Source organism: Acomys russatus, chromosome 4 (genome assembly GCF_903995435.1).
Source record: "Acomys russatus chromosome 4, mAcoRus1.1, whole genome shotgun sequence".
In the NCBI taxonomy this organism is placed as follows: Eukaryota; Metazoa; Chordata; class Mammalia; order Rodentia; family Muridae; genus Acomys; species Acomys russatus.
This window is the reverse complement of record NC_067140.1, coordinates 71,615,157-71,640,702: the sequence shown is the minus strand read 5'-3', so window position 1 is coordinate 71,640,702 and position 25,546 is coordinate 71,615,157. Positions and strand designations below refer to the sequence as shown.

General features: G+C 43.2%; 1 protein-coding gene across 10 annotated transcripts in view; it reads right to left on the bottom strand.

Annotated features, from left to right (window-relative positions):
- The window catches only part of Plcb4 (phospholipase C beta 4), a 376,936-nt gene that overhangs the window by 73,279 nt on the left and 278,111 nt on the right, over positions 1-25,546 (bottom strand). For all 10 annotated transcript variants that reach the window (XM_051144704.1, XM_051144709.1, XM_051144703.1 and 7 more), the window contains 5 exons: positions 15,507-15,586; positions 14,478-14,531; positions 8,610-8,691; positions 7,616-7,716; positions 6,905-6,962 (listed from right to left, as the gene is read on the bottom strand). In XM_051144704.1, coding sequence (XP_051000661.1) covers positions 6,905-6,962; positions 7,616-7,716; positions 8,610-8,691; positions 14,478-14,531; positions 15,507-15,586 — 375 coding nt within the window. The remainder of the gene's footprint in view (positions 1-6,904; positions 6,963-7,615; positions 7,717-8,609; positions 8,692-14,477; positions 14,532-15,506; positions 15,587-25,546) is intronic.

Genomic DNA, 25,546 nt, shown 5'->3' with positions numbered 1-25,546 from the left:
GCGCCCTGACTTCCTGGAATAGTGAGAAGCCCATTCACTACCTAACTAAGCTGTGTGTAAGTGTGTGCCTGCATGTGCACGAGTGCATGGGTGTGTGTATGTGCACACATGTGCCTGTGGATGTATGAAATCATATGTCATGGCATATGTCTAGAGGCAGTGGGTCTACTAAACCTTCTTATAGTTCACTATCGATGATGGAATTACATTGTGTCTTTGGTTGTCTCTCAAATGAATAAAAAGCAAACTTATGTGGAATAATGACCAATAAGCAGATGTGAGCAAGAATTGGTCATCAAGTAGCACTTTGGCAACAACTCTTTACCCAGATGCATGCACAGACTTTGCAATAGTATTAGAAAGATGCTTAGGAGCAACTGTTACAAGTTCCTATGGACTTCTTTTTCCTGTTTGCTTTGGGATGATCATTTGCGAGGAGGGCCTATGTACCGAACAATACCTTTGGCTTATGGACCACTTGACTTTATTCGCTAAAGCACTGATGTCTCCAGATTTCCCCTAGTCCTACTTAGTTAAGAGTATTAAAGGGAATGAGATCAATTGCCTTTTTGACGAACTATCATGATCAAGCATGCTTTTGTTGTAATATTAAGGAATTACTGATTATGTCATATATATGCTGGAAACTGTTGTATTAACAATAGCCTAGTTTCCATAGAGAATGGTGATGAGATAAATAAAGAGAAACAGACATGGATAGTGGGGTGACAGGCAAGAGAAGACATGCTGCACCCTTTAAGGACCTGATGCAGCATGGAGTACACCCCAGTATTCAAAGGGATGAGAACCTGCCCTGGCGTGAGAAGAATCACTTAAAAGCATCCAAAGAAATAAAATCCCAACCACTCTCTAGACAGGTCTTTTTCTCCCATAAACAGCAGCACTAAAGAAGACGGATAGGCGATGGAGAGGGTTCTTTTCATACCCCAGCACAGTTACACTCAGCCACCCTCTGCATCTTCCCTAGTAAGATTAAGTCTTTTGACTTATATGTAAGGTCACTGTTGAGCATTTGGAAGTTAAGGGAAATGATGAGGCAATTCCATGTGACTTAAAAAGTGGGAGAAAAATGGGATAGAGCCATGGAGGAGAAAATAAATGACAACAGGAAAAAAGGAATGGAATTCAGACGTGTTTGGCTGTTTTTAAACCCTCAGGTACATATGAACATGGTGCTACTTAAAATGTGGTCCACGGAGGGTGGTGGCAGCAGCAGCACTATCATGTGGGAGATTTTTCAAGAATGCAGACGCTGGGGTTCTTTCCTTAGGTCTACTAAAACTGATTCCCTGGGTGGAACTACGCATTACTGAGGGGACAGGGGAGTCTAGTAAGCTTTCCTGGTGATTTTGACATGTTCAATCTAAGTGCTGCTTTAAAGTTGGAGGTGTGTCCTAGCTGACAGCATGCTTGCCCAGCCCTGTGGTTTAATCTCCAGTACTGCACAGATCAGGTGTGGTGGTACATGTCTGTAATTGCAGCACTTGGAAAGCAGAGGCAGGAGGATCAGAAGTTGGAGGGCATCTTATGCTATGCAGTGAGCTGGAGGCCAGCCATATGAGATCCTGTCTCAAAAAAATAAAAAGAAACAAAAGAATAGCAAAAAGCATTGCTTTAACCTGTAACCACATGCATTTCAATACATTTGCATATCCATGACAAAAGAAAAAAAAAGCAACCACCCAAAATCCCAAATACCTAAATTCTACAAGGTAGGGCTAATCCTTCAACCTGTGCACATAATAAAACTTTTCCCATTAAAATGTCATTAGAGGACATCATAAGACCATCCATCTAGTAGAATGAACAACCAGGGAAAACAGCATATTTCAGTATGTGCTACCTAAGGGAAACAGTGATAGTAAAAGACCCTTAAGTACAGACCAAATAAAACTGCATTTCGGCTTTGTGCCTGCTCTGCCAGATAACATAATCTTTTCTTTCCCCCAATTTTTTTACAGTTTTAAAAGGTGACAGATCATGGCCTCTCTGAATAATCTCGAGGCAGGAAAACAAATGGTCAAGGTTGCATTATTGTGTCATGGTAAGGACCAATGCTGCATACAACCATATCCAGGCAACCTCCAAGAAACAGGGTGCAGGAGAGCTCAATTAGAAACAGCACAGCCAGGCAGGTTCTCCAGAGCTCTGAGACACTATCAACTTCCACTCAGATAAACAGCATGCCCACGACATTAACTTCTGGTATCTGATGCTCTGCAAAGCGGGGTTCTAAACAGCTGTTAAGAGTAGATCATGGTCCTTTGTTCAATTCCCAGCACCTACATGACAGCTCACAGCTATCTGTAATTCCAGGATCTGGCACCCTCACACAGACAAACATACAGGCAAAAATACTAATGCACAGAAAATAAGTCAATAAATTATTAAAAAGTTTTTTTTTTTTTTTAAAGAATAGATCATGGCAGTCCCTCTGCACATATGTAACAGTTGGGCAGCTGGGTCTTCATGTGGGACTGCTACAGCAGGAGCAGGGTTGTCTCAGACTACACTGCCTGCCTTTGCATCCCTTTCCCCTAACTGTCTTGTCTAGACTCACTGAAGAAGATGCCCCTTGTCTTACTGCAACTTGATATGCCAAGGCTGGTTGATATCCATGGGAGACCTGCTCTTTTCAGAGGAGAAGGGGAGGAGGGGTGGGTGACTGGGCAGGTGAGGTGAGAGGGAGAGGCCGGGAAGCAAGCGAGGAGGGAGGGGAAGCTGTGGTTGGTATCAAAACAAATAAATTAATTAAAAAAAAAAATAAATGAAAGAAAAAAAGAGTAGGTCATGGAAAGCAGGGCCCAAGTAAATGAGATCTATTATGGACAGTCTCCACACTCTGTCCTTAGCTGTATTGAGAAAAAGTGTCAACTGACTTTATCAGCAAGGTACTGAGAGAGAGAGATTGATAAAATATAATGAAATATGATGTAAAGGCTATCATTTCAGAAAGGATATAAAGCGTGAAAAGAAAATCCAGTAAGGATAGTTCACTCATAGAATAGAATATCCTCCCTTCTTCCTCCTTTTACCGTTTCATCAGAAAATAAAGATACTGCAAAGAGAAAAAGACCGTGGGTGCTTTCTTATATATTTCCACCTATGAGAATGAAAAATGTAAAAGTCAGCTGTAATGTGATCATGGGATGAGGTATGTGTGTGAGGGCGTAGATAACCCAGTGGTAAAATAAAGTTATGGGTTGTTTTGTTTTTTAATTGTTGTCACCATCTAAGACCCATTTCCTCTTTCTTATTTTGGGTTTTTCCTGCTCTCTAAGTGGCCCTCAATTCTACAAGCCCTTTTTCGTTTATGTTTATAAAAAGCGAAATAGAGGTTCGAAGTTTACTGCCTATATTTTCCTTGACTGGTGTCATAGTTTGAGGAGGACCCCAGGGCCCGGACCCGCCTGTAGTTTTCCAGGACCCTCTGGATCCTTCTATTTCCTCATTCTCCCAGGCTTCTCACACCTAAAGTCTCAATAGGATGTCCTCCCCTCTGACCCACTTTCCTGGTAGGTAAAGTTTTCCATGGGGACGTACCCCTTGGACTAGTGCCTTGATATAAGTGAGGAATAAAGGTGGCTCTGAAACCGATGTATCTCATCCGCAACAGAGAAAAGCAAGAAAGTGAAGGCAACCTAGAGACCGTGATGAATCCTGGGAACTACCACTCGGCTGACAGTAGAGCCGGACACTGGATGGCAGGCAGGCCCTGCCAACTCCCAGCATGAGCCTCCACTAGCTCTTCTTGACTCTAGCCCGCAAGATTCCCAGACAGAGTGATAGTGAAAGTGTAGACGTGAGTAGTGAACTTGTCTGACTAAAATTTTTAAGGAGAATACTGTGTGTGTGTTTGTGTGTGTGTGTGTGTGTGTGTGTGTGTGTGTGTGTGTAAATATGTGCTTCTCTTCTACTTTACTAAACACTCCAGACAGGAATCCTATTAGCCTAGACAGTGCTGCAGAAACTTCCATGTGTACACATGTTGCCAGTGCATTGTGTTAAGTACAGATACTAACTCGGTGTATCTGCATTGTTAGTAAGCTACCAGGGGATGCTAATGCTGCCTGCCTGGGGAATCAGACTGTGGCGACCTGTTACCAAGAGGCCCTGGAAAGCAGATATGAAATGGACCCAAGGCTATCACTGAGGGAAGAGGGGTGCATAACCTACACAGTAGCCAAGTAAAGGGCTGAATCTCCATCTCCTTCCTGCCTCTTGTAGGTAGGGATTACTATACTAATGTTTCAAAGAAGGAACAAGATTTATAGGCTGGAAGATGGTGGGAGCCAGTATGCCACTGGCCAATAGGAAGATTTCTTTTTCTCCAGTCAATTCTAGTCAGTTAAGTGTGTTGTTGCATATGCACCCATGAATTTTTTTTTTTTTTTTTTGGTTGTTATAACTGATTCTCTGGTTAACTTGGTCAATGCTCTTAGTTAAATGAGTTTCTAAGCTGATTGTTTCTGTCATCATGGTAGAACATGTGACCTTGAAATCTGCATATATGGAGACCAGGGCCACATCCTCTGTGTTCCTCATTTTTCTTGTATTGATACATGATTGTGGGGTCCCATGAAGCAGTGATACTCCCTGTCAGGGCTACAAAGCTGAGGTGCTAGAATATGTTGGGGTCTGATTTTTTTTTAGAGCTGGAAACCTTTTTGTTCCAAAGCCTATTGCTTTTCTGATGAACTCTGTCTCCTTGCATTACAAAATATGAAGTGGCCTTGCCTAAAGCTGTTTTGATTCTGGAGAGATTAAAGGGATACGGCTCCAATGCACACAGAATGTGCATGAAGCTGGCCCGAGTGGGGAGGTGGAAGAGCGGTGGGGAAGAAAACAGATCTTTGGGGTGGCACTTGGATTGAAATCGCAGGGCCTATACTTTCCTGGATTTTCCTATAGTCTCTCTGCAACCTACAGAACAGGTTGACTCCACTAGTCTCATGCGAACAATCAAAGTATGTCCTTGCTTAAGGAAAAGGTGCATGGAAGGGAACATAAGGAACACAGGGAACGACTGTCCACTGTGACGTGATGAGGAAGGTCTGCCCCCTAATAAAGAATATGAATGGCAGAGCCAGAAAAGTGTGACAGGTCTGTTTCCTTTCAAACAACTCAGTTTATAAATAAAAAGCTTACAAGTTTTACACATTATAAATTTAAAAGCCTTTTACAATTATAAAATTTATTATTAGGTAGACAAAGGAAAGCTATCTGTGAGAGGATATTAATCCTACAAGAACCTGCAGGAGTAGCATCTGTCCTTGGGACTCTAGAGCTGGCTGTGGACCACAACAGCAATATGCGGTAGACAGGCCCTGCTCAGCAGATGGCTAGCTCAAGATGTGAGGACGGACTGAGGAGGTGGGAAGGTTTCCTCCTCTCTCCCAAACCATCTTCCTTCTACAAAGCTGGACTCCTGCCTGCCCCACCTGATTTAAGATGATCAAGAAACCAAAGTACATGAAAAAGCTAAGGGGAAACAAAACAAGCCAAAGAACAGAAGGGAGATCCGCAGAGGGATTAAGAAAATAAAGTGAGGCAAATTAGCTCCAGGGAACTGTGGCACAAGACTGTGGATAATATCTGGGTAAAGATTACAGACACAGTATTCGCATGGCCACAGTGGCCAGGACTGGAAAGACTTAAAACATTTTCTAGTAAAATCAATAGTGTACGACACTGAAGGCATTTCTTAGAGGTGGAGGTGTCTGTGTGGCTATGTGGACTCCCTCTCTCGTTGCAGTGCATTTATGCTTGTGTTAACAGTTTCTGATGTGCAGCCCTATTAACTGGAAGCCACTGGGCCCCCACAAATCACGAAGAGAAGGCCTTTGGCAAAGATCAGGGATTGCCCACTCTTTTTTTCTAAGGCGCTACCTGGTATCTAACAGGATATTTCTTCCTTTTTCTCTCTGCTGGGAATTGAACACCGGGCTTCCTGTATGCTAAGTATGTCCCATCAGCGTGGTCCTGCAACTCCTTTTCTTATATACTACAATTAGAACTTAAAAGCTTTTTGAACTATATTGTCCACTCCTTCCTTAAACTTTTCTGGCTATTTCTGTGTTGCAGGAAAAGAGTGAATTTTTCTTCTCAGATTAAAAAGAACCTCTGTGGATCTTGCTATAAACCCCCCCTTTTTTTTAATACATGAAAAGAAAAGAAATTCGTTTTTATTATAATAACAAACGCTGTGACCTTTACTTGTTCTAAAATATTTTCCTTGTACTTAACGTTATTTTGTTAGCCAGTTTTAGTTGCTAAATGAATCCTGTTCTAAATTTAGTCTGAGCTTGCTTTGAAAATAAAAAGTAAAAATTTAACTGGCAATCTAGTTGGTCTACCACTATACTTTTTAACTAGGAGCTCTGGTGTCAAATACTATATTTGAACCTATGTATTTTTCTTACATGCAATCCATTAAAAGGCAAAAATACAGGTTTCTGGTCCATGCAAAGGTAAGAGGAAAAATTAGCAATGGAGAACCCAAATACAGTGTCATAAACTCAATCTATTCTCTTTCTATATTTATAAAATCAACAGAATCAAAGTTCCTTTAAAAAAAAATCTTGCAAAAACACAGACACATTTGATTAAATAAATAACATTACAAATTTCACACGTCCACACAGAACCAGAGCTACACATCACAGCGTGACACCGGCAGGAAGTGGTGTGCAAAGCCAGCGTGGGGGAAGCACATGGACACACAGACAGCGCTGATTTTTGCACCTGGTCGAGCCATCATGGAAAGATCAGCAGGTCAGAGGCAAAGCAAGCGAGGGTGCGTGATGCAGGCATGCAGTGAGGACACTGGGGGAGGCAAGCCACTGCACACAGACTCATGGAGTTAATGTATGAAAAAGCTTACTTCGTTTAGAAAGCTCACTAATTGGTCTACCGTTAAATAATCAGTTTTGTCTCCATTGCTGAAAAGAAATGTATTAGAAAAAGTAAGTTTTTGTATATGATGCTACAGGAGGTACGATTTACATGTTGACATTTGCTGGTAATTCTAAACTCATTTTCTAACCCTGAAGTGGGTGAATTCTTAGAGCAGTCTGAGATGGTAGTGGGGGCTGGGGGGGGGCGGGAAGGGGGTAAGGAGCCCAACAACTACTACAAAAGAAAGATAACATTCCCACCAGGTCACAGAAGTTGCCTGCAGTATGTAACTCTTTAGCATTATCAAAAGACACTTCCTTCAAAAACAACATGTAAGTCACCCATTTGAAGTAACTGGAATGAATGAACTTCTCAACAACATATTAACATTCCGAACCGAATCTAGTTAGTTCACATCCTGGGTTAGTACCTAAAGGAGCAGGTTAAAAATCGTAGGGCGTTAGTAAAGCCAATGCCGGGGGAGGGGGCGTTCCAAGTGCTGTAATTAATCTAGGTCAAGGTTTCTAAGAACTCAGAGTGGGCTTCTATGCCAATAAATTAAAGGGTGGAAAACATAACCCTCACTAGGCAGCCCTAGAGCTAGCACCATGTATTTAAACATTACAGCGAAAATCATTTCAGAACTTTCAGGGGCAAAGATAGCACTCTAGAACACTCCGTCATAACTAGAACTTACATTTTTTTAAAAAGATCTTCTATGTCTGTCCGAGGACAAATCTTTTGTGTCAATTCATAGAACTTTTCATAAGTAAATGCAGCAGGCTCAATTTCATCGTTCTGTGGAGGGTGGAAAAAAAAAAAAAAAAAAAAGAGGGGGCAGGTATTAAAAGGTATCTTTCTCCTTGGAAAGTTCCTGTTGACAAGGTCCCAAAGTAAAGCCCTGGGCACTTGGAGTAACCACAGGAAGTGAACAGAGGCTTCCCCAGTTATCACGATGGCTTGGGTGATACATGAGATGCTTTCTGACACCCGCCCCCAGCACAGCTTTCTCTGGGAGATCCCTCATTGAGCAAACACAGTGATGTTTTTCTGTCTGTCCTTGAGGGAGGAAAGTAAGTGCCCCCATAGAGGATACGGGATAATCAAGCCCAGTATTTTAATTGCAATTATTTTGTGAATTTTTGAGAGGGTCTCAGAAAGGGACTGAAGCAACCAATAATTTACCTGTCATGCTGAAGTATTAACTTTCAAACAAGACTTTTAAACAGAGAGAGAGGCATAAGGCTTTTTTGCAGTGTCAAAATTAATCTCACTGACTGGGTCATGAACATTAATGGCTGGGATAGAAAGGAATCCTTCATGAAATCCTGCAAGGCTGTCTTGAGGAACTGAATTTATTAGTTAATAATTCATGCTGATGCTACGTTTGGTTGGGGCAGCGTGGCTGGGTATTCCAAAATAGGCCGCATAAACTGTATAAAGAGCAGCTGCCGGCCCTTTTTTTCTTCTAACCTTAATAAAGTTGACAAAAATCACTTTGAAGTGAGCTAGTTGGATTTAAAAACACTTTTAAAGTGATTAGGGAAGGGGAAGGAAGAAAATCAACCATATTCTATGTTCCTGACTCTGGCTGATGTCAGTTTAACCCAGTAGCCTAGCTTATCTCATACGAACGTATAAACAAACAACAGTCAGAAAGAAGTTAGAAGTGTGGCTGAGTCCATGAATACCTTTCCACTAGGAAGACCTAGTTCCTTGAGCGCTTGGAAGATGACCTTTTCTGTTTTCCCCGAGGCAAAGGTTCTAGTAATACTAGAGCAAGAGAGAAAGAAGAAAAAAAAATGGAGTTACTGCTCAATTTGTTTTCCCTCATACAACAATCCAAATATCTTAGAGACGGTGGGTTGATGGGAAGGAAAAGAATACTGCCACCCATTATTTGATGGTGCTTTTCAATTCCCAAGCTAACTCTTCACTTGGGCCGCCAGGGCCAATTCTGTCACTGATGAGACTTGCTTCGAACATAAGAGGTCCCTTTAGGCGCCTGTGAACAAGTGGGTGTTGGACAAAAGCAATGACACATTTGAATCCTAAGAAATGATGTTCTTAAGAAAAAAGTTAAGAGGCTGATGGGACAGTGCCTTGAAAGATGCACATGACTGAGTTCTGCACTTAGGGAAAGTGGTGGCCCCCTACTAGTCAGGTCTGCTTGGCCTGCGATGACTCCTCTCCTGGCCTGCATGTTTACCACAATGATCCAGTAACATACATATTTTAACTGTTTTCATCTAAGTGCACTTGAGACACCCTACCATGCCAGCCATCTAAGGGTCTGGTATTTTATTGTGGAGGTGGTGGGGGAGTACCCAATTAATTATTTCATCAGAAACTTGATACTTTTCATGTCATGATATTGATGAATAGCTTTTTAACTAGTTAGTATGGAGAGCACCAATGCTAGTCAAATTTGTAACACCTTCATGGTCAAACTTCCTTATGTAAAAGGAAGAGACTCTCCCCCTCCCCAGCCCCATGATAAATGTGTTCGAGATACTTAGAATGAAAATTTATCAGCCTTGTCTTTGCCTCCCCAGGGGACTTAATTCCCTCCCTGACTAGAAGCTCAAATCATGAGTTATTATGATCATCAAAAGGCTAAATTCAGAAGGGTAGCCCTTGACTTAAAGATGAAGGTGACTTTCACCTGTGAAATGTAGCTTTTCAATGGGGCGTTAGCATCTCACTCCCAACCTTTCTCGTACAACTCATCATTTGTGTTCTGTGAATGTAATCACTGACAGCCTGTTCTTGGAGTGTGTGAGAAAGCATCACTTCAGCTGCAGAGTACAGCTTATCAAAACAGACCCACAGGATGGAAGTTTGCATATGTGTGTTATGATGTATCCATTTAAGCCATCATTGTTTTATAGTAGGTCCATGAAGACTTCAAGAAGTATATGTAAGTGTTCTTGAGACAACTGTACTCAAGTATAAGGGAGCCTCACAGTGGAGCCCATGTGTGTTGTGAAAGCAAGTAAACTGGATAATGGGTTTCTAGCATACAGGGAGTTGAGTCTATATTTTTCTCCAGTCTTGAGAGTTCATTCAATTTCTTAGACACTGATTTAGGGTAGATGTCATTTAATCTTCTCAATTTAAGAGTAATTGGCTACCTAATGTATTCTTTTTTACAAAAGTATGCAATGAGATAATAACTCTGGGGCTACAGAAAGTTTAGGTACCTGTAACCAGGAGGAAATCTGTACATAGCAATCTCAGGCCTCTCCGAGATGACTCAAGGCTGCTGGGTTAGATAAGCCTGATTATAATGTGGTGAAAACTGACCACCATGGCCAGGAGGCAGCAGGTACGGAGCCTGAGGCAAATAGGGAAAACAGTCTTTTGGTGAGTTCTTGGCTGTGCGCCAAGAAACAGGGCTTAGAAAAGGAAGGCCAAGGACCAAGGAGATGGGAGAGAGGGGAGCTGACTTCTCAAACATGAGTAGACTTGGGCTGAGCAGCCTGAAGACAATTTGTTCACTGGACGAATAAAAGAGAAGAAACTCAGAATGGAAAATAGTCACAGGGCATTAATCAGACTATTTCCCTAGAGTAGTCTATTTCCTTTGTTCTAGATATCTTTCCAAATCATTACTGAATCTGAAGATTTATTTGCTGTGATATGGCGGCTAGGGAGGGAATCTGAATTATTTGGTTTTCAGAAAGATGCACTTTAACTAAAATTCTGAGAAGAACAGACTAATAGCACACAGTGTGAGACATTTGAGACATCACAGGAGCATTTTCTGGCAACATACCATACTTATAGAGTGCTGATAAAGGGTATGTGGCATTATTATAACCTCTAAATCAGTGGTTCTCGGCCTTCTTAATACTGTGACCCTTTAATACAGTTTCTTCCATTGTGGTGACCCCAACTATAAAATGATTTCATTGCTACTTCTTAACTGTAATCTTGATATTATTATAAATTGTAATGTATATATTTTTGGAGAGAGAGGCTTGCCAAAGGGGTTGCGACCAGCAGGTTGAGAACCAGTGCTCTATATAGTCCCTTGGCTAAGGAGAGCCTCTTATTGCTCCAAGGTACCAGGTGCTTGATGAGTTGTTTTTTGTTTTTTTGTTTGTTTTTTTTTTTAATTTGAGACAGAGTCTATACCCTAGAATGACCATTAACTCCCTACAAACTTGCTGTTCTGGGATTATAAGCATGCACAATAAAGCCTGGATACCAAGGACCTGAATACACTAAGCAAGTCCCCTACTAACTCAGCTACACCCCAAGTTTCTCAATGAGATTTTATCTAATCAAAATAAATGGTCACAACCCCCCAAAGAAATTTACAAAATCAAATATTGGAGTTGTGGCTAAATTCTGTATTCCAGGGCACTCTGTAAATGACTAGGAGATCATGAAGCTAGAACCTAAGGGAGTCCATCTTTTTGCATAGACGTGCTCTTCAACGTTTCTAAGAGTTTTGAATACCAACTTCTGAGACAGTCACAGAAGGCTCCTGATGTGCAGGGCCAGGGTACTGCCCTTCATAGAGTGCTGTAGCTTCAGGACACAGATAGATGGATGCTGTAGACCAGGTTGCCAGTACTATTATGCCGAAGCTCTTGGCCTCTACTTTAATAGCCCCTCCAGGCATTGTCCACAACCATGTAGGTGTCCAGCACTCAACTCTCGAGCCATAGCTCACACTCCATGTTAGAAGAAATGTGAGATAGAAAAGTAACTTTCAGAGCACTGTCAAAGTGAGAGAATCAACTGCAGCAAGTTGGTGAATTTGAGAGACTGTAATAATGTACAAGACCATATACATAAAAGAAAGGAGAAGGGGGAGGAACGAGGAACAAGGGTCCCTTCATCCATCATTCCCGCAATTTCCTGGGTATTATATTTTGCTTTAATGCTCAAGAGCAGAGGCCTTTCACAAGCTACACTATGGCTATGAAGCCAGATCCCTTTTTAACACAATGTGCACTCTATGACTCGTTTCTATTTTAAAACTGTAGAATGACAGTGAAGAAGTGACATTTTAAAAAGTGTTTACCCTTCGCATCCATTAAAACATTCAGAACAATTTCTACCTAGCCCTTGGCAGTTCGTCTACCAGAAGTTATCCCCCTTTTGTTGGCTTGGCCTCAATTCTACATCAATTCTAACAAACTTCCTCCTAGTCACAGATGTCTTGTGTTAAGCACCTATTAATAATGACAGAGAGAGAGAGAGATACAGAGAGAGAGAGGGAGAGAGAGAGAGAGAGAGAGAGAGAGAGAGAGAGAGAGAGAGAGAGAGAGAGAGAGAGAGAGAGAGAGAATCCACGTTAAAGAGCTAAGGACAATGCCAAAATATCTAGGTCATTTCTAGCACAACAATGGCGATAACTTCGTGTGTGAACATTCCGCACAGAGGTCCATAGAACTCCGAGAGGCCTCCTTTCCTGTGGTAGTATGACAGCAGGAAGGGAAGGAGGCAGACAAGCGAAATCAGAACTACTGGGGAGAAAGGCTTGCTTCGATCATAATCTTTGTGTTTCCACGCAGTCCAGTTTCCAAATTTTATCATGGAAAGAAAAATTAAATGAAGCGTAAGAGACAGAGTTCTGTCCTCCATGTTGTTGTATGTACTCTCTACACCCCTTCCCCCACACATGGACTGTCTTCAGGATGGACATGCCCTGTCTATATGACAGATGTTGTAAGATGGTTTGGGTACACTGAAATAGCTGCTTTGCTACTGCTCACACAAAAGAAGGTTTTCAATAAGATAAGGATCGTTCTGAAATGTCTTTGGATAAAAAAACTACCAGGCAGGATACTAGAGGATTTTTATAAACTTCCGAACTAGACTTAAACATGGCTTGTTAGAAAAACATTAATGAAAACTTTCCTTCACTTGAGCAGTAACAAGACAGCAAAGAATCCTACATACGGATTTGTCGAAGACCATGGCAACTACATGGGGTTTGTGACCTGGTAAGTAATCAGGATACAGGATACAGCACAGGGCCATCCTTATGCCTTCTATGTACTCTAGTCTCAAATAAATAAGTACTGCAGCCCTGTCACCTGGGTACTTAAAGTCATGGTCCCCATAAGCTACAGATTTAAGAAACACGACAGTGTCTCGGATGACTCTGCTCCGTGTGTGGCAATGTCAGGGGTATGGGGACACTTGCACAGGGTTACAGAATAGAAGCTTTGGTGGAGAATGGGGTGTGCAGACAGAGAGGTAGGAAATGAAACCTGGGAGTGGCCAGGAGTAACCAGAATGCTCAACTGCATCCACCCCTTCAGATGCCCCGCACTTGCTGACGTGGTTGTCTTGCGTCTGGGACAGCACTCCTCTGCTGTCCTTGCTTTGTCAGTCTGTATCTTTACTAGAGTCCTTTCCAGAGACAACATCAACATGAATTTGAGCTGAGAAATCTGCCAAGAGTGGGTTGGCATACAAGGGAGTCGTTTGCTTCAGGTTAAGGGTGCATTCCTCGTGGCTTATTTTGCCAGATGATGCTCGGGGACCGAGCCAGTAGCTTTGATGCCCGTTAGTGCTTACATAAATATTAAACAATATGATCCTGGACAGTTCAGTCAAGAATTCCCATAGCTACTCTCACAAAGCCATTACAGCTACCCAAAGGCCATCAGCAAACCCTAAACTGTGAAAGGCAGCGAGAAGCAGAAAAGAGGGGTGTGTAGGGACTCCTCCCAGGGTGACATATGTCGGAAGTACTAAAGAACACAAGGGGAGGATGAGGCTGGCCTGTGGCCTCTTCTTTTTGGGCTCCATCTGCCTTTTGTCCTCTCTCACTGGTAAAGATGGTAGGTGAGGGAGGAAGCTCCTCTGATATGGAAATCTAACTGAACTCCACTGTGCTGGTATTAGAGGGCCTCTGGGTGGTACTTTATTGTGAGTGGGTAGGAAGCTCTCAGGAATGGAAGCTCTCATTATAAAAAACCCCTGGGTAAGGGCATGGCAGGAAGAAAGCAGTCTGCAATCTGTCAGGCCCGTGCTGGCACTTTGGTCATGTTTTCCCGGCCTCCCAAACTGTGAGAAATGATCTTCCTTCCGTAATGTGTGAGCCTAAGTCTATGGTTGTTTCGTTGTGGCAGCTGAATTCAGGGAAAGGCCCCGCCTTCTCTGGGGACCAGATGAGCAGCTACCCTGGATGGGGAGGTACTGGCACAGACTTGCCAGAGGATCAGTGCACTGTCACAACAGGAGTCAAGCTAGAGAGAGGTGGTTAGCTGTTTTTGTTCAGTTAAGCAGAGGTACACAAATAGATCTGAAAAGCCAGGCGATTCACAGATTACAATTCAGTGCTCCATTTTCAAGCAAATTTAATGCTTCCTGTTCGGCAGGGGGGTTGAGGTGGGCGGGGGGAGGGGGTTGGAGTTGAAACTTTATTTCCACAGGCGAGTTTTACAAATTGAAGCATGGAATGACAGAAACTAAACTTTCAGAAATACATTGAAGGCAATGAGCACATACGCAAGTATATTACAGCAAGCTGGGTCTTTGGTTTAGTGTGGTAACGATAAAGCAGAGGACTGATTACCTGTCTGACTTACCTCCTCACTGGAATTTTACCAGTCGTGTTGGTCAGAAAGGCCAGTTTCATCCAGCTGGAAAACAAAAGCCACACTGTCTCAGAATGTCGTACCAGCACCTGCTCCGGCTCACTAAGAACTTTGAAGAAAAGCGTCTTCAAACAGAATACCTATCCTAAAACTCTTAAGCACTTGCGGAACAACAGGGAGATAAGAGCAGGAAGGGCCTAAAGGACAAGTCTGTTGGCCCACTGGGCAGTGGGATGAACCAGTGCACCTTGACGCTTGGGCCCCATTTTCAGAGATGGATGCTTATCACCATCTTCTTCATATGCTCGCCTTGGCACCTCATGGTTACATGCCATTTGCTGTCGCTACGAAGGCACACACAATTTTTCAGTCACACACCCTTATGGACCACTGCTTTTCTGTGCATTTCTACTTGAGAAACGTATCTGAAACGTGTCTGAGCAGGGCTACTGTCTATCGGTGCAGTACACCACTTGGAATTCCAGGGACAGTTAGCTGCAGGTTAAGATTTTTCAGGTGCTGACTGATCATTGAGGGAAATTTGTAAAGACATTTCAAAAACCCCCGGGATCCCTGATCAAATATTAAACAGGAAATAGTATTGCTGAGGAGCAGGACTTCCTGTTTTACCTCTGTAGCGGATGCTTTTTTATCAAAGGCTTCTCTTGGCTCTAGCCCTAAGTTGTCAGTTTCATGCAGTAGAGATCTGAGATACTGTAGCATCCAGCCTATAGGCAGGGCATCGGAAGATGAAGTAAAGATGGGGTTCAGGAGACAACCCAAAACAATGCTCAGAACCCGAGCTACCAACTTTTTGTTTGATACAGGTCTTGTGCAGAGGAGTCATCACACATGCCTTGCTAAGTTGTTTAAATGCATGTGTGCGGGTTGGTCAACTTCCAAACTCAGGGGTACAGAAGGAGAGACAGGCATTGACCTACATGACGCAGCCTTTACCTCCTAGGCGGGACACTTCCTAAATAATGCCTATGAACAAAGAATACTGCAAATGAGACTCACTGTTTCTTGAGGCATGTCATCGGACTGACATTGTTTGCCCTGAAGTTGTGAATGATTGATCTCAGGCCTTCTACCCATTGCTGAAAAAGGAAGAGAGAGAAAAAGAAGGAAAAAAAAATCCACAGTGAGCCATCTTCTGTGTTTTTATTAGACAGTCTAAGTCTGCCTCCTCTGTGTAATAAAACTACAAACTCTTAGCGTCTGTATTGTACACGGCTGTATTTTACTCTTTTATACACAGCTTTCATTCGTCCCATAAAGATAAATGTGGTGTCTATGATGCCATGAAAGCCTGGATTGCTTCCGTGGGATGACATCCACTGGTTGGCTTGCTAAGCTTTCTACTTGCAGCCTGTTTGAATATGTCTCTTACTATTTGAGTTGCTCAGCTCTCTGTAAGCAGTGCTATACAGTATGCGCTGATACGTCTGCCTATTCCATTTTAGAGGACAAATGCGATGCAGCCCTTCATGGCAATGTCTGATTCATTCCATCTGGGCTGTTCACATAGCTTACCTGTCTGAGTTTTCCAGCAAAGCCTTAAAAAGTAAAAGATTCCTTGCCTGCTGCCAGGGTCCCCAGAACAAGCAGGGCTTGTGTTCACACAATTTCTGTATAAGGACTTGATCCTCAGCTGTAGCTCATACCATCACGGCAGGGGTTTACAAGGAAATGTGAAGACTGATTGGGCATGGCAGGGAAGAACTTTGGGTCTGTAAAAGGTCATTTTACTAGAAAAGGCTAGCCCGGGAACTAAGGCCAGCATTGCTCTTGGATCCAACGTCTAATGCCAGCGAATGCCATAAAAGAATGACACACTGGCAGCATCTTTGTAGCAAATTGGTACTTGGGAATAAACAGAACCAAGGCCCCTCCCCAACCCACTCCTTACCTCCTTAGGTTTTAGCTAGTGCCAAGAGAAAAGAGCTTATTTTGGAATGGGCAGTAACATTGTGGTTGATTAACGTGATTCCTTAAGTTTAAAATCTAAAATCGGACGTCTCAGCTGACACTAAAGTTCCCCAAAACAATGGCAAGGCCGCTAGGCACGGTGCTGAGAGTGTGCAGGAGAAACACTTGTCATCGTCCCAGAAGTTCCTGTAGTGCAGCACTGCCCAGCAGCAGCAGGCTTCACACCATACGGACAAGAGGTTTCATCTCTGTGAGACCTGACTGAGCTGGTAACTACATGTAATGGTGTAGTGTGGGTTTTGCTATTTCCTGTCTTCTCATTTCAATTTCAGTTAAAACGTACGGAACAAAATTATTTCTGTCTCAGGGCAGTGATCATCGCCACCTGTGCCTCTCCCCTTGGCCCTCGCCAGTCACGAGTCTCTTTTCCTAGTCGATGCTTTTGACTATGCTAAGTATCTCAAACAAGAATAATCACACAGGACTTGCCATGCTCTGATTGGCTTACTTCTCCAGGCATACCGTTCTCATTTAACATGTGTCAAATTTTGTCTTTTAAAGGCAGAACTGCATTGTCTGTACATACCATAATTCATCCACCCATTCTTGTGCTGACGAACACCTTAATTTTCGATGCTGTAAATAATGATTTAAATTATTTTGCACAAACGCCTACAAGCAGAACTGCAGGATCACATGAGGATTCTTTCAACTTTTAAAGACACCGCCGTGCTACTTGTCACGATAGCAGTGTCACTTTACATTTCTCCCAACAGGGCACGAGGGTGGTAACGTGTACATACTCAGGAGCACCGATTTTTTTTTTTTACTGTAAGAGCCATCCTGTTGGGTGTGAAGTTAATGGGTTTTACTGCCACCGAGTGTTTCAGTCATTGCTAACAGCTTTCTGATGGAAGACGGAAGAGCTCTGAGAGGCACCTTTCCTTTCTGCAGCTAGCAAAGGCCGTTTTCTGAGAACTGCAAATAGCATCAAAAGCTTCAACAAACAGGTGAGGCCTGGGTGCTGAGAGAAGCAAGCGATGAGCTAGGAACTTAAAAAAAACTGCTTCATTTCTCATCATCAGGCCTCTCTTGCTGTCAGGCTAAATATGGACTCGGTTCCCCGGAGATTATCGAATATCCTGTCACTGGCCTAGCAAACCACAGGCCCACACAGTTTCCCAGGAGCAGACAGAAAAAGCACAAATAATTCGGATGGCATTAACTGGGGGTATTTTCTCAACCTGAAGGCTTGAGATATGTTCCAAAACACAGAACAAAGTCCACCGTTTCCTAGGGCACAGAAGTGGCCGGGGCAGAGAATCAACACTGTTGTTTTTGATCATACTAATTTAGTTGTTTCTAGAAATATCCGCCAGACACTGGGGGTGCAGGTTGTTGTTGAAGAGGCTTAAGCTGACTTCATCCATTTTATTTTATTTCTTTATTTCTTTATTTTTTGAAAATAGCATGGGGGAGGACTCTTGTTTATTAGAATGGAAAGGTGATGATCTTTGAGGTCACCACTCATGACAGGACCCACGCAGTAGTAAATACCACCACCTTCCTGAGGGCCAGCTTAGCAGTGGGCAGGGAGGCTGTGATGTGTTCCTTTTATGAAGATGAAAGCAGGGCCAAGTGACTTTGCCACAGTCGTAGAGCAGCTGTCTTGGGGCAGATCTTCATGTTGGGGTATTTTCACTCAATGGCTGGCTCCACATCCCCCTGTCTCAGGAGGGAAAGCTCTTTCAGACTTCCCCTATTTCCCTGCCAATGCTCAGGTCAGACTCACAGCATAATGAATGCCAATGACCACAGGAAAAGCCTCAACACCAGGCATGTTTTGTTGTTCTTTTTAAACATGAGAAATTGATGAGATGCCAGCAGGTGTCAGTAGAGTTCCAGAGTTTCTTTGGAAAGTTTTGTCCTACATGTGCTACCAGCCTATTGATTGCTTTGGTTATTTCCAGATTAACAGTTTTTAAAATGGTGATTTAAGATACACCTGTTTGAATTGCTGAAAGTAATACTGAGTAATTTATCAGCATTAAACCCTTAGAGGTACAGCTCTGAGCCACTGCATAACAGACATGCCTTGGTGGGGTCTTAGGCCTCCCACAGTGGGTACCCACAGGCAGCTGGGGTGCAGGGGAAATAGGCGATGACAATAAATGGCACCTGAACACAGAGAGGCGTGGCTTCTGCACTTTCCTAGCAGGCTGTAACTTTATTAGTGTCTCACTTTTCTTTTAAAATTTAGTTTTATTCCGTTTATTTGTGCTGAAAATCGAAGCCTTGAGCATCCTAAAAGACACATGCTACCAGTGATAGGCTCTTTATTCTCTACTCTTTAATCCTTTCTAATGCTTTCTAAGCTAACTACAGACACAATACATGCCTTCTCAGGAAAATGGAACCCTTGAGAGCAGACTTGTGGAGGGTTTTGTGGGAATGTAGGAGGGAGGGAGGTTCCTGGGGACCCTGGGCCTGTGGTGCAGCACTCACAGGCAGCATCCGGCTGTGAGCCTGCCTCTTTATGTGTCTCTATGCTGCAGCACATTGTCACAGTCACAAGGAACCCCTCCCCATGCAGAGAACACAGAAACACAGGATTACCACAAAACTAGACTAAGCCCACACGACTTTAAACTGAGCAGGAACTCCAGCAATTTCCCCGGAAAGCTGTGCTTCTCAACCTTCCTCATGCTGTGACTCTTCAACACAGGCCTTCATGTTGTGCTGGCCACCAGCCATAAAATAATTCCTTTGCTAGTTCCTGTTATGGATTGTAGTGTAAATCCATGTTTTCTGATGGTCTTAGGCAACCCCATGAAAGCCTTAGTTGACTCTCAAAGGGGTCACAACACACAGGTTGGTAACTGTCTATAGATCGCCCCCTCTACAAGGCGATCAGTGAAAGTCTGAAGTCAGACTGATCTGCAGGGCTCCCGGACAGCCAGGGTTGTGATGTAACTTCCTCTTCCCCAATGTCTGTCCCAGATCGCAGTCCACCTCTTTTAGAGTCAACTTCACCCCAAATCGCTTCATATACCTGAGGAGACCACCCACAAAATTTCACTTCAATCGTCTGTCCCTGCTCTACATACAGTGGGAGTCATCTCAAGGAAATAGACCCAACAGTACCCAACAGACCTGCTCGGTAAAGTATCTCAGTAGCCAAGAGTGGAGTGGTGGTACATACATAGATGCAAGCCAAGGTGCAGCCTGCGATATACTGTGAGAGCACCCCCCACCCCAATCTTCTCGCTGTGTCTTTCTCTCTCTCTGATTCTCATTCTCTAGCTCTCCCTCCTTCCCTCCCCCCTCCCCCCACCTCTCACTTCCTTTCTGGACCAGTAGCAGGGTAACTTGGAAATTACTAAAATGTAAGTGGTTATGTCTAACCTCCTGACTCAGTACGTAGGGATGGAGTGCCACAAGTTTCCGTTTTCTTTTTAATTTTTAATTGTTTGGAAGGAGACATGTAATGTGGGGTGTCATAAATGGGGTGTGAGTGCTCTGCCACTGACCTACAGCCTCAGCTTCCAGCAATCTGTTTTAAACAAGCTGTGCAGGTGATTCTTCTGTAGCCTCAGACTGAAGAAGGAAGTTCTAAATACACACACACACACACACACACACACACACACACACACACACACACACTACCATCACCACCACCACCACCACCTTTCAAGTGTGACTCCTGACCACGGGGGCAGCAACACTTCCAGGGAACTGGCTAGAAATGTAGTCTTAGGTGTCATCCCAGACCCCTTGGGTCAGAGTCCAGTCCACATTTGCCAGGTAAACCTGGGTATATTCATTTGAGAAGGAGGGGTCTAAGAGTAGTGTCTCCCAATGTGTCAGTCTCCCACTGTGCCATCCAGGAGGGTCTAGCTAGGTTCCTTTTATGTCTTAATCTATGTAGGCCATAATAAACTGCTGGGTGAGTTATAGACAAAATGCATTTATTTCTCATATTCTTGGAGGCTGGGAAGACCAAGATGAAGACACCAGCAAATGAGGTGTTTGGTGAGTGCCCACGTTCTGGTGCATAGATGGGGTCTTCTAGCTGTGTCTATACATTGTGTAAAAATGACACGTGTGTTCCTGGGCTCCTTTCCCCCACCCCTCCCCAACTTCCCACCCTCACAATCTCATAGGCCACATTCCTTACTGCCATTATATCGGGGATTAAAATTTCAACACATGAATATTGAGGGGGCCCACAGCTATAAGGAAGCTAACATTGTTATTCTGCTGCCAAGATTGCAATTGACCCAGTGATGCCATTTAGGAGCTCCTGAAAAACTATAAGAGTAGGAACCAAGCAGCAGGAGGGAGCTGCATCTTAACTTGGACTCCGCTGTGTATCTTTGTCCTGGTCCTCATCTACCATGAGATGGAGAACTGCCTCGGTCACAAGCTCCTGTCATGGGGGTCTGCCCAAGCAGATAGCACTTAGTTACTTTTCTGTTGCTGCCATAAAATGCCTTGACAAAGCAATCTAAGGAAGAAAGGGTGTGTTCTGGTTTAAAATTCAAACTACAGTCTGCCATGGTGGGATAACCTAGGTAAAAGAAGCATGGAACAGCTGGCCCCCTTCATCTGGTCAAGAAGCAGAGGGTAATAAATGCTTGCTAATGTCTCTATTTTATTGCTCTTTGTCTCTATTTTATTCAGCCCAGCCAGGATCTCCTGCTTGTGGAATGGTCCCACCTGCAATTAAGATGAGGCCTCTACTTAGTCAAGATAATCCCCCACAGGCATGCCCAGGAGCTCAGGTCCCAGATTCTAGATTCTATGACACTAACCTTACGGGGGCCATGCAACCACGGGCTTGGACCTTCTAAAACCTTGAGACAATTAACCTTCCATTTAGGTTGTTTCTTCATGAATTTTGGTCACAGCCATGGATGAGAAGACTAGTGAATACATGGATAATTTTGAAGCAGGTTTCCCCAGCTGTTAATTTAAGTATTGCCTAGGTTCTTAGCAGAAGTGCCCTGTCCTGAACCAAAGGAATCACCATGAGTGGGTCCCCATTACTCTGCACTTTAACCCTACAGGCAACTTTCAGGCAAGATTTGCTATAGCATCCTTATGCTAATGAGAAAATAAGACAATTGAAAAGGCTGCGATCACTTGCAGCAAAAACGCCTGAATTAGGACATGGGTGCCTTATCCACCAGGAACTGGGAGCCTGTCTTATTTTAATTCACTTTCCTTATGCATCATTTATATATAATAAGTAATCGTTAGGCTTTTGGGTCAAGTCTTTCAAATGAGGAATGACCACCCTCACAGTGAGTGCTGCCAATGAGGACATTTCTATATTTTAATATCTTCATTCCTTGGTTTTTTGATCAAGCTTCTCAAGCACCCATATCCTCCATTGCATTGCTGAAGCACTTCACAGAGTTTCAGTCGCTACCAAGGCCATGTGAGCAGCCACAGGCAGCTTGAGTAAGAAGATGCAATACAGGCAGGGAACCCCCAGAGCCATTGGTTTCCAGGATCCTCTGGGCATCAGGAGGAGGCCTGGAGGGAGCCTGTTGGAGTAACATCATCTTCTGCTAGAAGCAGGCTTGTTCACAAAGTCAAGACAATACAGCCTGCTGTGGAAAGTGCAGGTGTCGCAGGGAGACGTGGGGAGGCATACTAGGCTACCAGGTACTGAAACCAGACAGCATACACTTCCCAGGGCATTGCTAAACGACCCAAATATGACTTGGCCCACTGACGCCAGTCAGCACCCTGAAGACCAAGGCTAGAGCCAGTGCAGCATCAAGAGATTCCAGAAATCAATGACTAATAGTCCAAATTATCATGTCACCATAGCTCTCAGCATAGGACTAAGATCCAAGAACTAAGAAACTGCAGAGGGTAGAGGTTAAGAGTAAGTAGGAGCTGACTGCCAAAGTTTATATACCAGATAACACATTGTATTATTACCTAAATTCCTTATATTCATATATGAAATTGTCAAAGAATATAACAACAACAATAATAAAACCATGTCACCTACTTTCTCTTGGTTCTACCACATAGAGAAATTCAGGCACTTAGCATATCTCCCAAGATGTTCGGAATCCGGTGTGCAAACAGGCACATGATGATAGTGCCAAAGGCAAGAAACAACCAGGCAAGGAAACCTGAACGTCAGCACTGATACATTCATAAAAAGAGAGTACGGTGACTGAGTTGAGCCATGCTGATGGAGCTAAGACAAGGCCAGCTGAAAAGCCCAAGATAGATAGTGAGACTCCTGAGTTGTGGTAACAAATAGCAAGCTGCACAGACCAGTGACCAGGAAGCTAGGAATGATCTGTCTGCAACTCAGTAGGAGAAAGACAACCCAATTATAATCACAGAGGCTCTTGAGAAAGGGCTGAAATCCTCGCATGTGTCCAATTTTGGAAGGAGAGATCAGGGAACCAGGAGAGTAACTGGGCACTTTTTCTTGACATGGTCCAAAAACCACTAAGGCATACACATTCTTCATCCTAGTCCCTTTCCAGAGAGAAGCTGGGGAGAGTTAAAGGGGGGAATGGATTCCTAGCTCACTTTCTGAGCACGGAGGATGAGTATCTGAGTAGGATGCAGGCTGCCAGATTTACATATGGGTGGCTGTGTTTGACGGACAGAGCTGGCTTGGCTTGGATTGTATTTAGATATCCCTGGTCACAATTAGTGCAGTCACTAAGACAGTCATAACAGGCTGTCAATCTGGCTGGTATCTTGAAAATACTGGATAGTTAAGTCAAAAAGGACCTCTGAACAGTCACTAGAGAGGAGAGGACAAAGTGCCGTTCTCGGTAATAACTCAGGCAAGTGTCACTTCAGGTGGCAACATGTCCTTTTGTCATTGTTGTTGTTTTTTTTTCTTTAGTAAATATTTTTTTACATGTACATTTATATTATTACACACACACACACACACACACACACACACACACACAACTACCTACAGCAAAAAGAACCATGACACAATCAGAAATTATATAAATGTTATATTCTTAGTGTTTTGGATATTTGTATTTGGCAATATTGAAGAAAACAACTTTCCTATCTTGGTGTGTCTAAAATTCTGAATATAAATCAATATCTATCATATCTCATCTTTATCAACTTAGAACATCTATCTAGACCTAAAACATCTTAACCCCTAAACAACTGAGCTTAATTGTAAAACTAAACTATCTGGTCTTCAACCCCATCAGAGACTTGAGAAGGAATAAAATTGATTACTTGAGTATACAGGGAGTGCAGGTTAGTAACTTCCCAAATGAGAAGATGACATTTTTAATCTATAGAATTTTACTTTACTTCACCATCTACCTTCACAGACTGCTACATATACAACAGGAAGAAGAAAACCTAGACATAATCAGTATTTATAAGAGACTTATGTTTCCTTTACCCCCTGACTTCAGAAAAAATGACATCTGTTAATTCTTCAGAGTACGTGGTACACCTTTGCTCCTACAAACCCTCAAAAGCACTGGAAACAAATCGAGGTATTCCAGTTTATTCCATGTAACATTCATTTGACATTCATACGGAATGCTCTAAAATATCGGAAGAACTTCAAAAATTTGAGGAAACTAAAAGCATCAATCTTTGCATGTAATAAACCAGCAATTTGGTTGGGACTATATTTGTCTCGACTGTTGAATGAGCAAATAGCTGGTGAAATCAAAGCAATCCGTGAAGCTGGATCTCGCTGGAAGCCTCCACCTCCGGTCCCCAAGCTCACACTGTTCCAGACAACATACCAACTGGCTCGGTTTGGAAAATTATTTCAGGCCAAAGTAAATGTTATTTTGACCTGCAGATCATGTTACCTGCCCAGTTTCTGTCTCTCAGAAAATCAACCAGGGGTTTGTCCAGCTAGACAGCATCAACCTGTTTAGTTTAAACAAGTCCGATCTACAGGTAAGCCTATAAACTGACTTTCATGTAAGCCTATAAAACTATGACTTTCAACAAAAGAGGTACCAGACATGATATAAACCACTGGGCCTCAATTTGTTGTCTAGGGTTCTATGTTTTAAGGAAAGGTCCCTACCACACATTCATCCAGCAGAAGGTACCAGAGGGCACATGGACAGTACATAGAATGTTTATGGTACAAATTAATCAACGGATGCTAAGATTCCATCACTGTTTTGGTACTGATGGAATAATGTCTGGCCGAATGATGCCGCCATGATATCACTGCTCTGTCAATAGAGCAGCATTTCTGAAAGATTTGAACTTGTATTCTTTCAACAGAACAAAAGAAAAGACAAGACAGACCCCGTAGCAAGTAAGTAAAAACCTACCCTCCTCCTTGCTGTGCTAGACATGAGGATAAGAATACTTCTGAACGTGCCCTCTCTTGCTTGACTGGGCTACGGATCAACAGTTTGGAGATAGTAGCTTTCTCTAAGCACATACCTCCCACAGAATACAATCCTCATTAAAGTCAATCAATTAAACACTACATTTAAACCATATTATGTTACAGGTAAAGGGGCTGTGCGTTGTAGCACAGCACAGTACTTTCCCTGAGGCATATCTGATTAGCTGTAGAATGGAGTCTTCCTTTGCCTGTCATGCAAACTGGTGTCTTTCCTATTTCTAAGGCCTCAGAAGCAAGCTAGGTGCTCCACTGTTGTTCAGGCAGGAGGCTTCGGCCCTCCGGCTTGGGGTAGGGGTGAGAGGCTAAGAAGTATCAAAAGCGGATGCTTCATTTTAAGCTTTCCAGTTCCATACATTTTAACAACTGAGTGGGCTCAGGACCTGGACTTCAAACAACCAGTCACATTTTACTCAAATCCTTGCTAAGATGCTGGAGTCAGCTATGATCCAAGGCTAGGGGTACAAGGGCAGCTCTGATCCCTCCTCTGCGCCCAGAACTAGTCAAAGGGCACCCATGCCAGGGGACACAGATATGGCTACCCTACACTACAGTTTATGACTCCTAAGCCACGGGGCCTGACCACAAGGCAGAGCAAACGCTAAAGGTTCCCCAGTAACAAGGGTTTCTGAAGTCTTACTCTACAACTTCCAAAGCTTTAAGCTTATCCACTCCCCAAACCTAGTTTCCCTCTGTTTCACACTGAGACATCCATCAAACT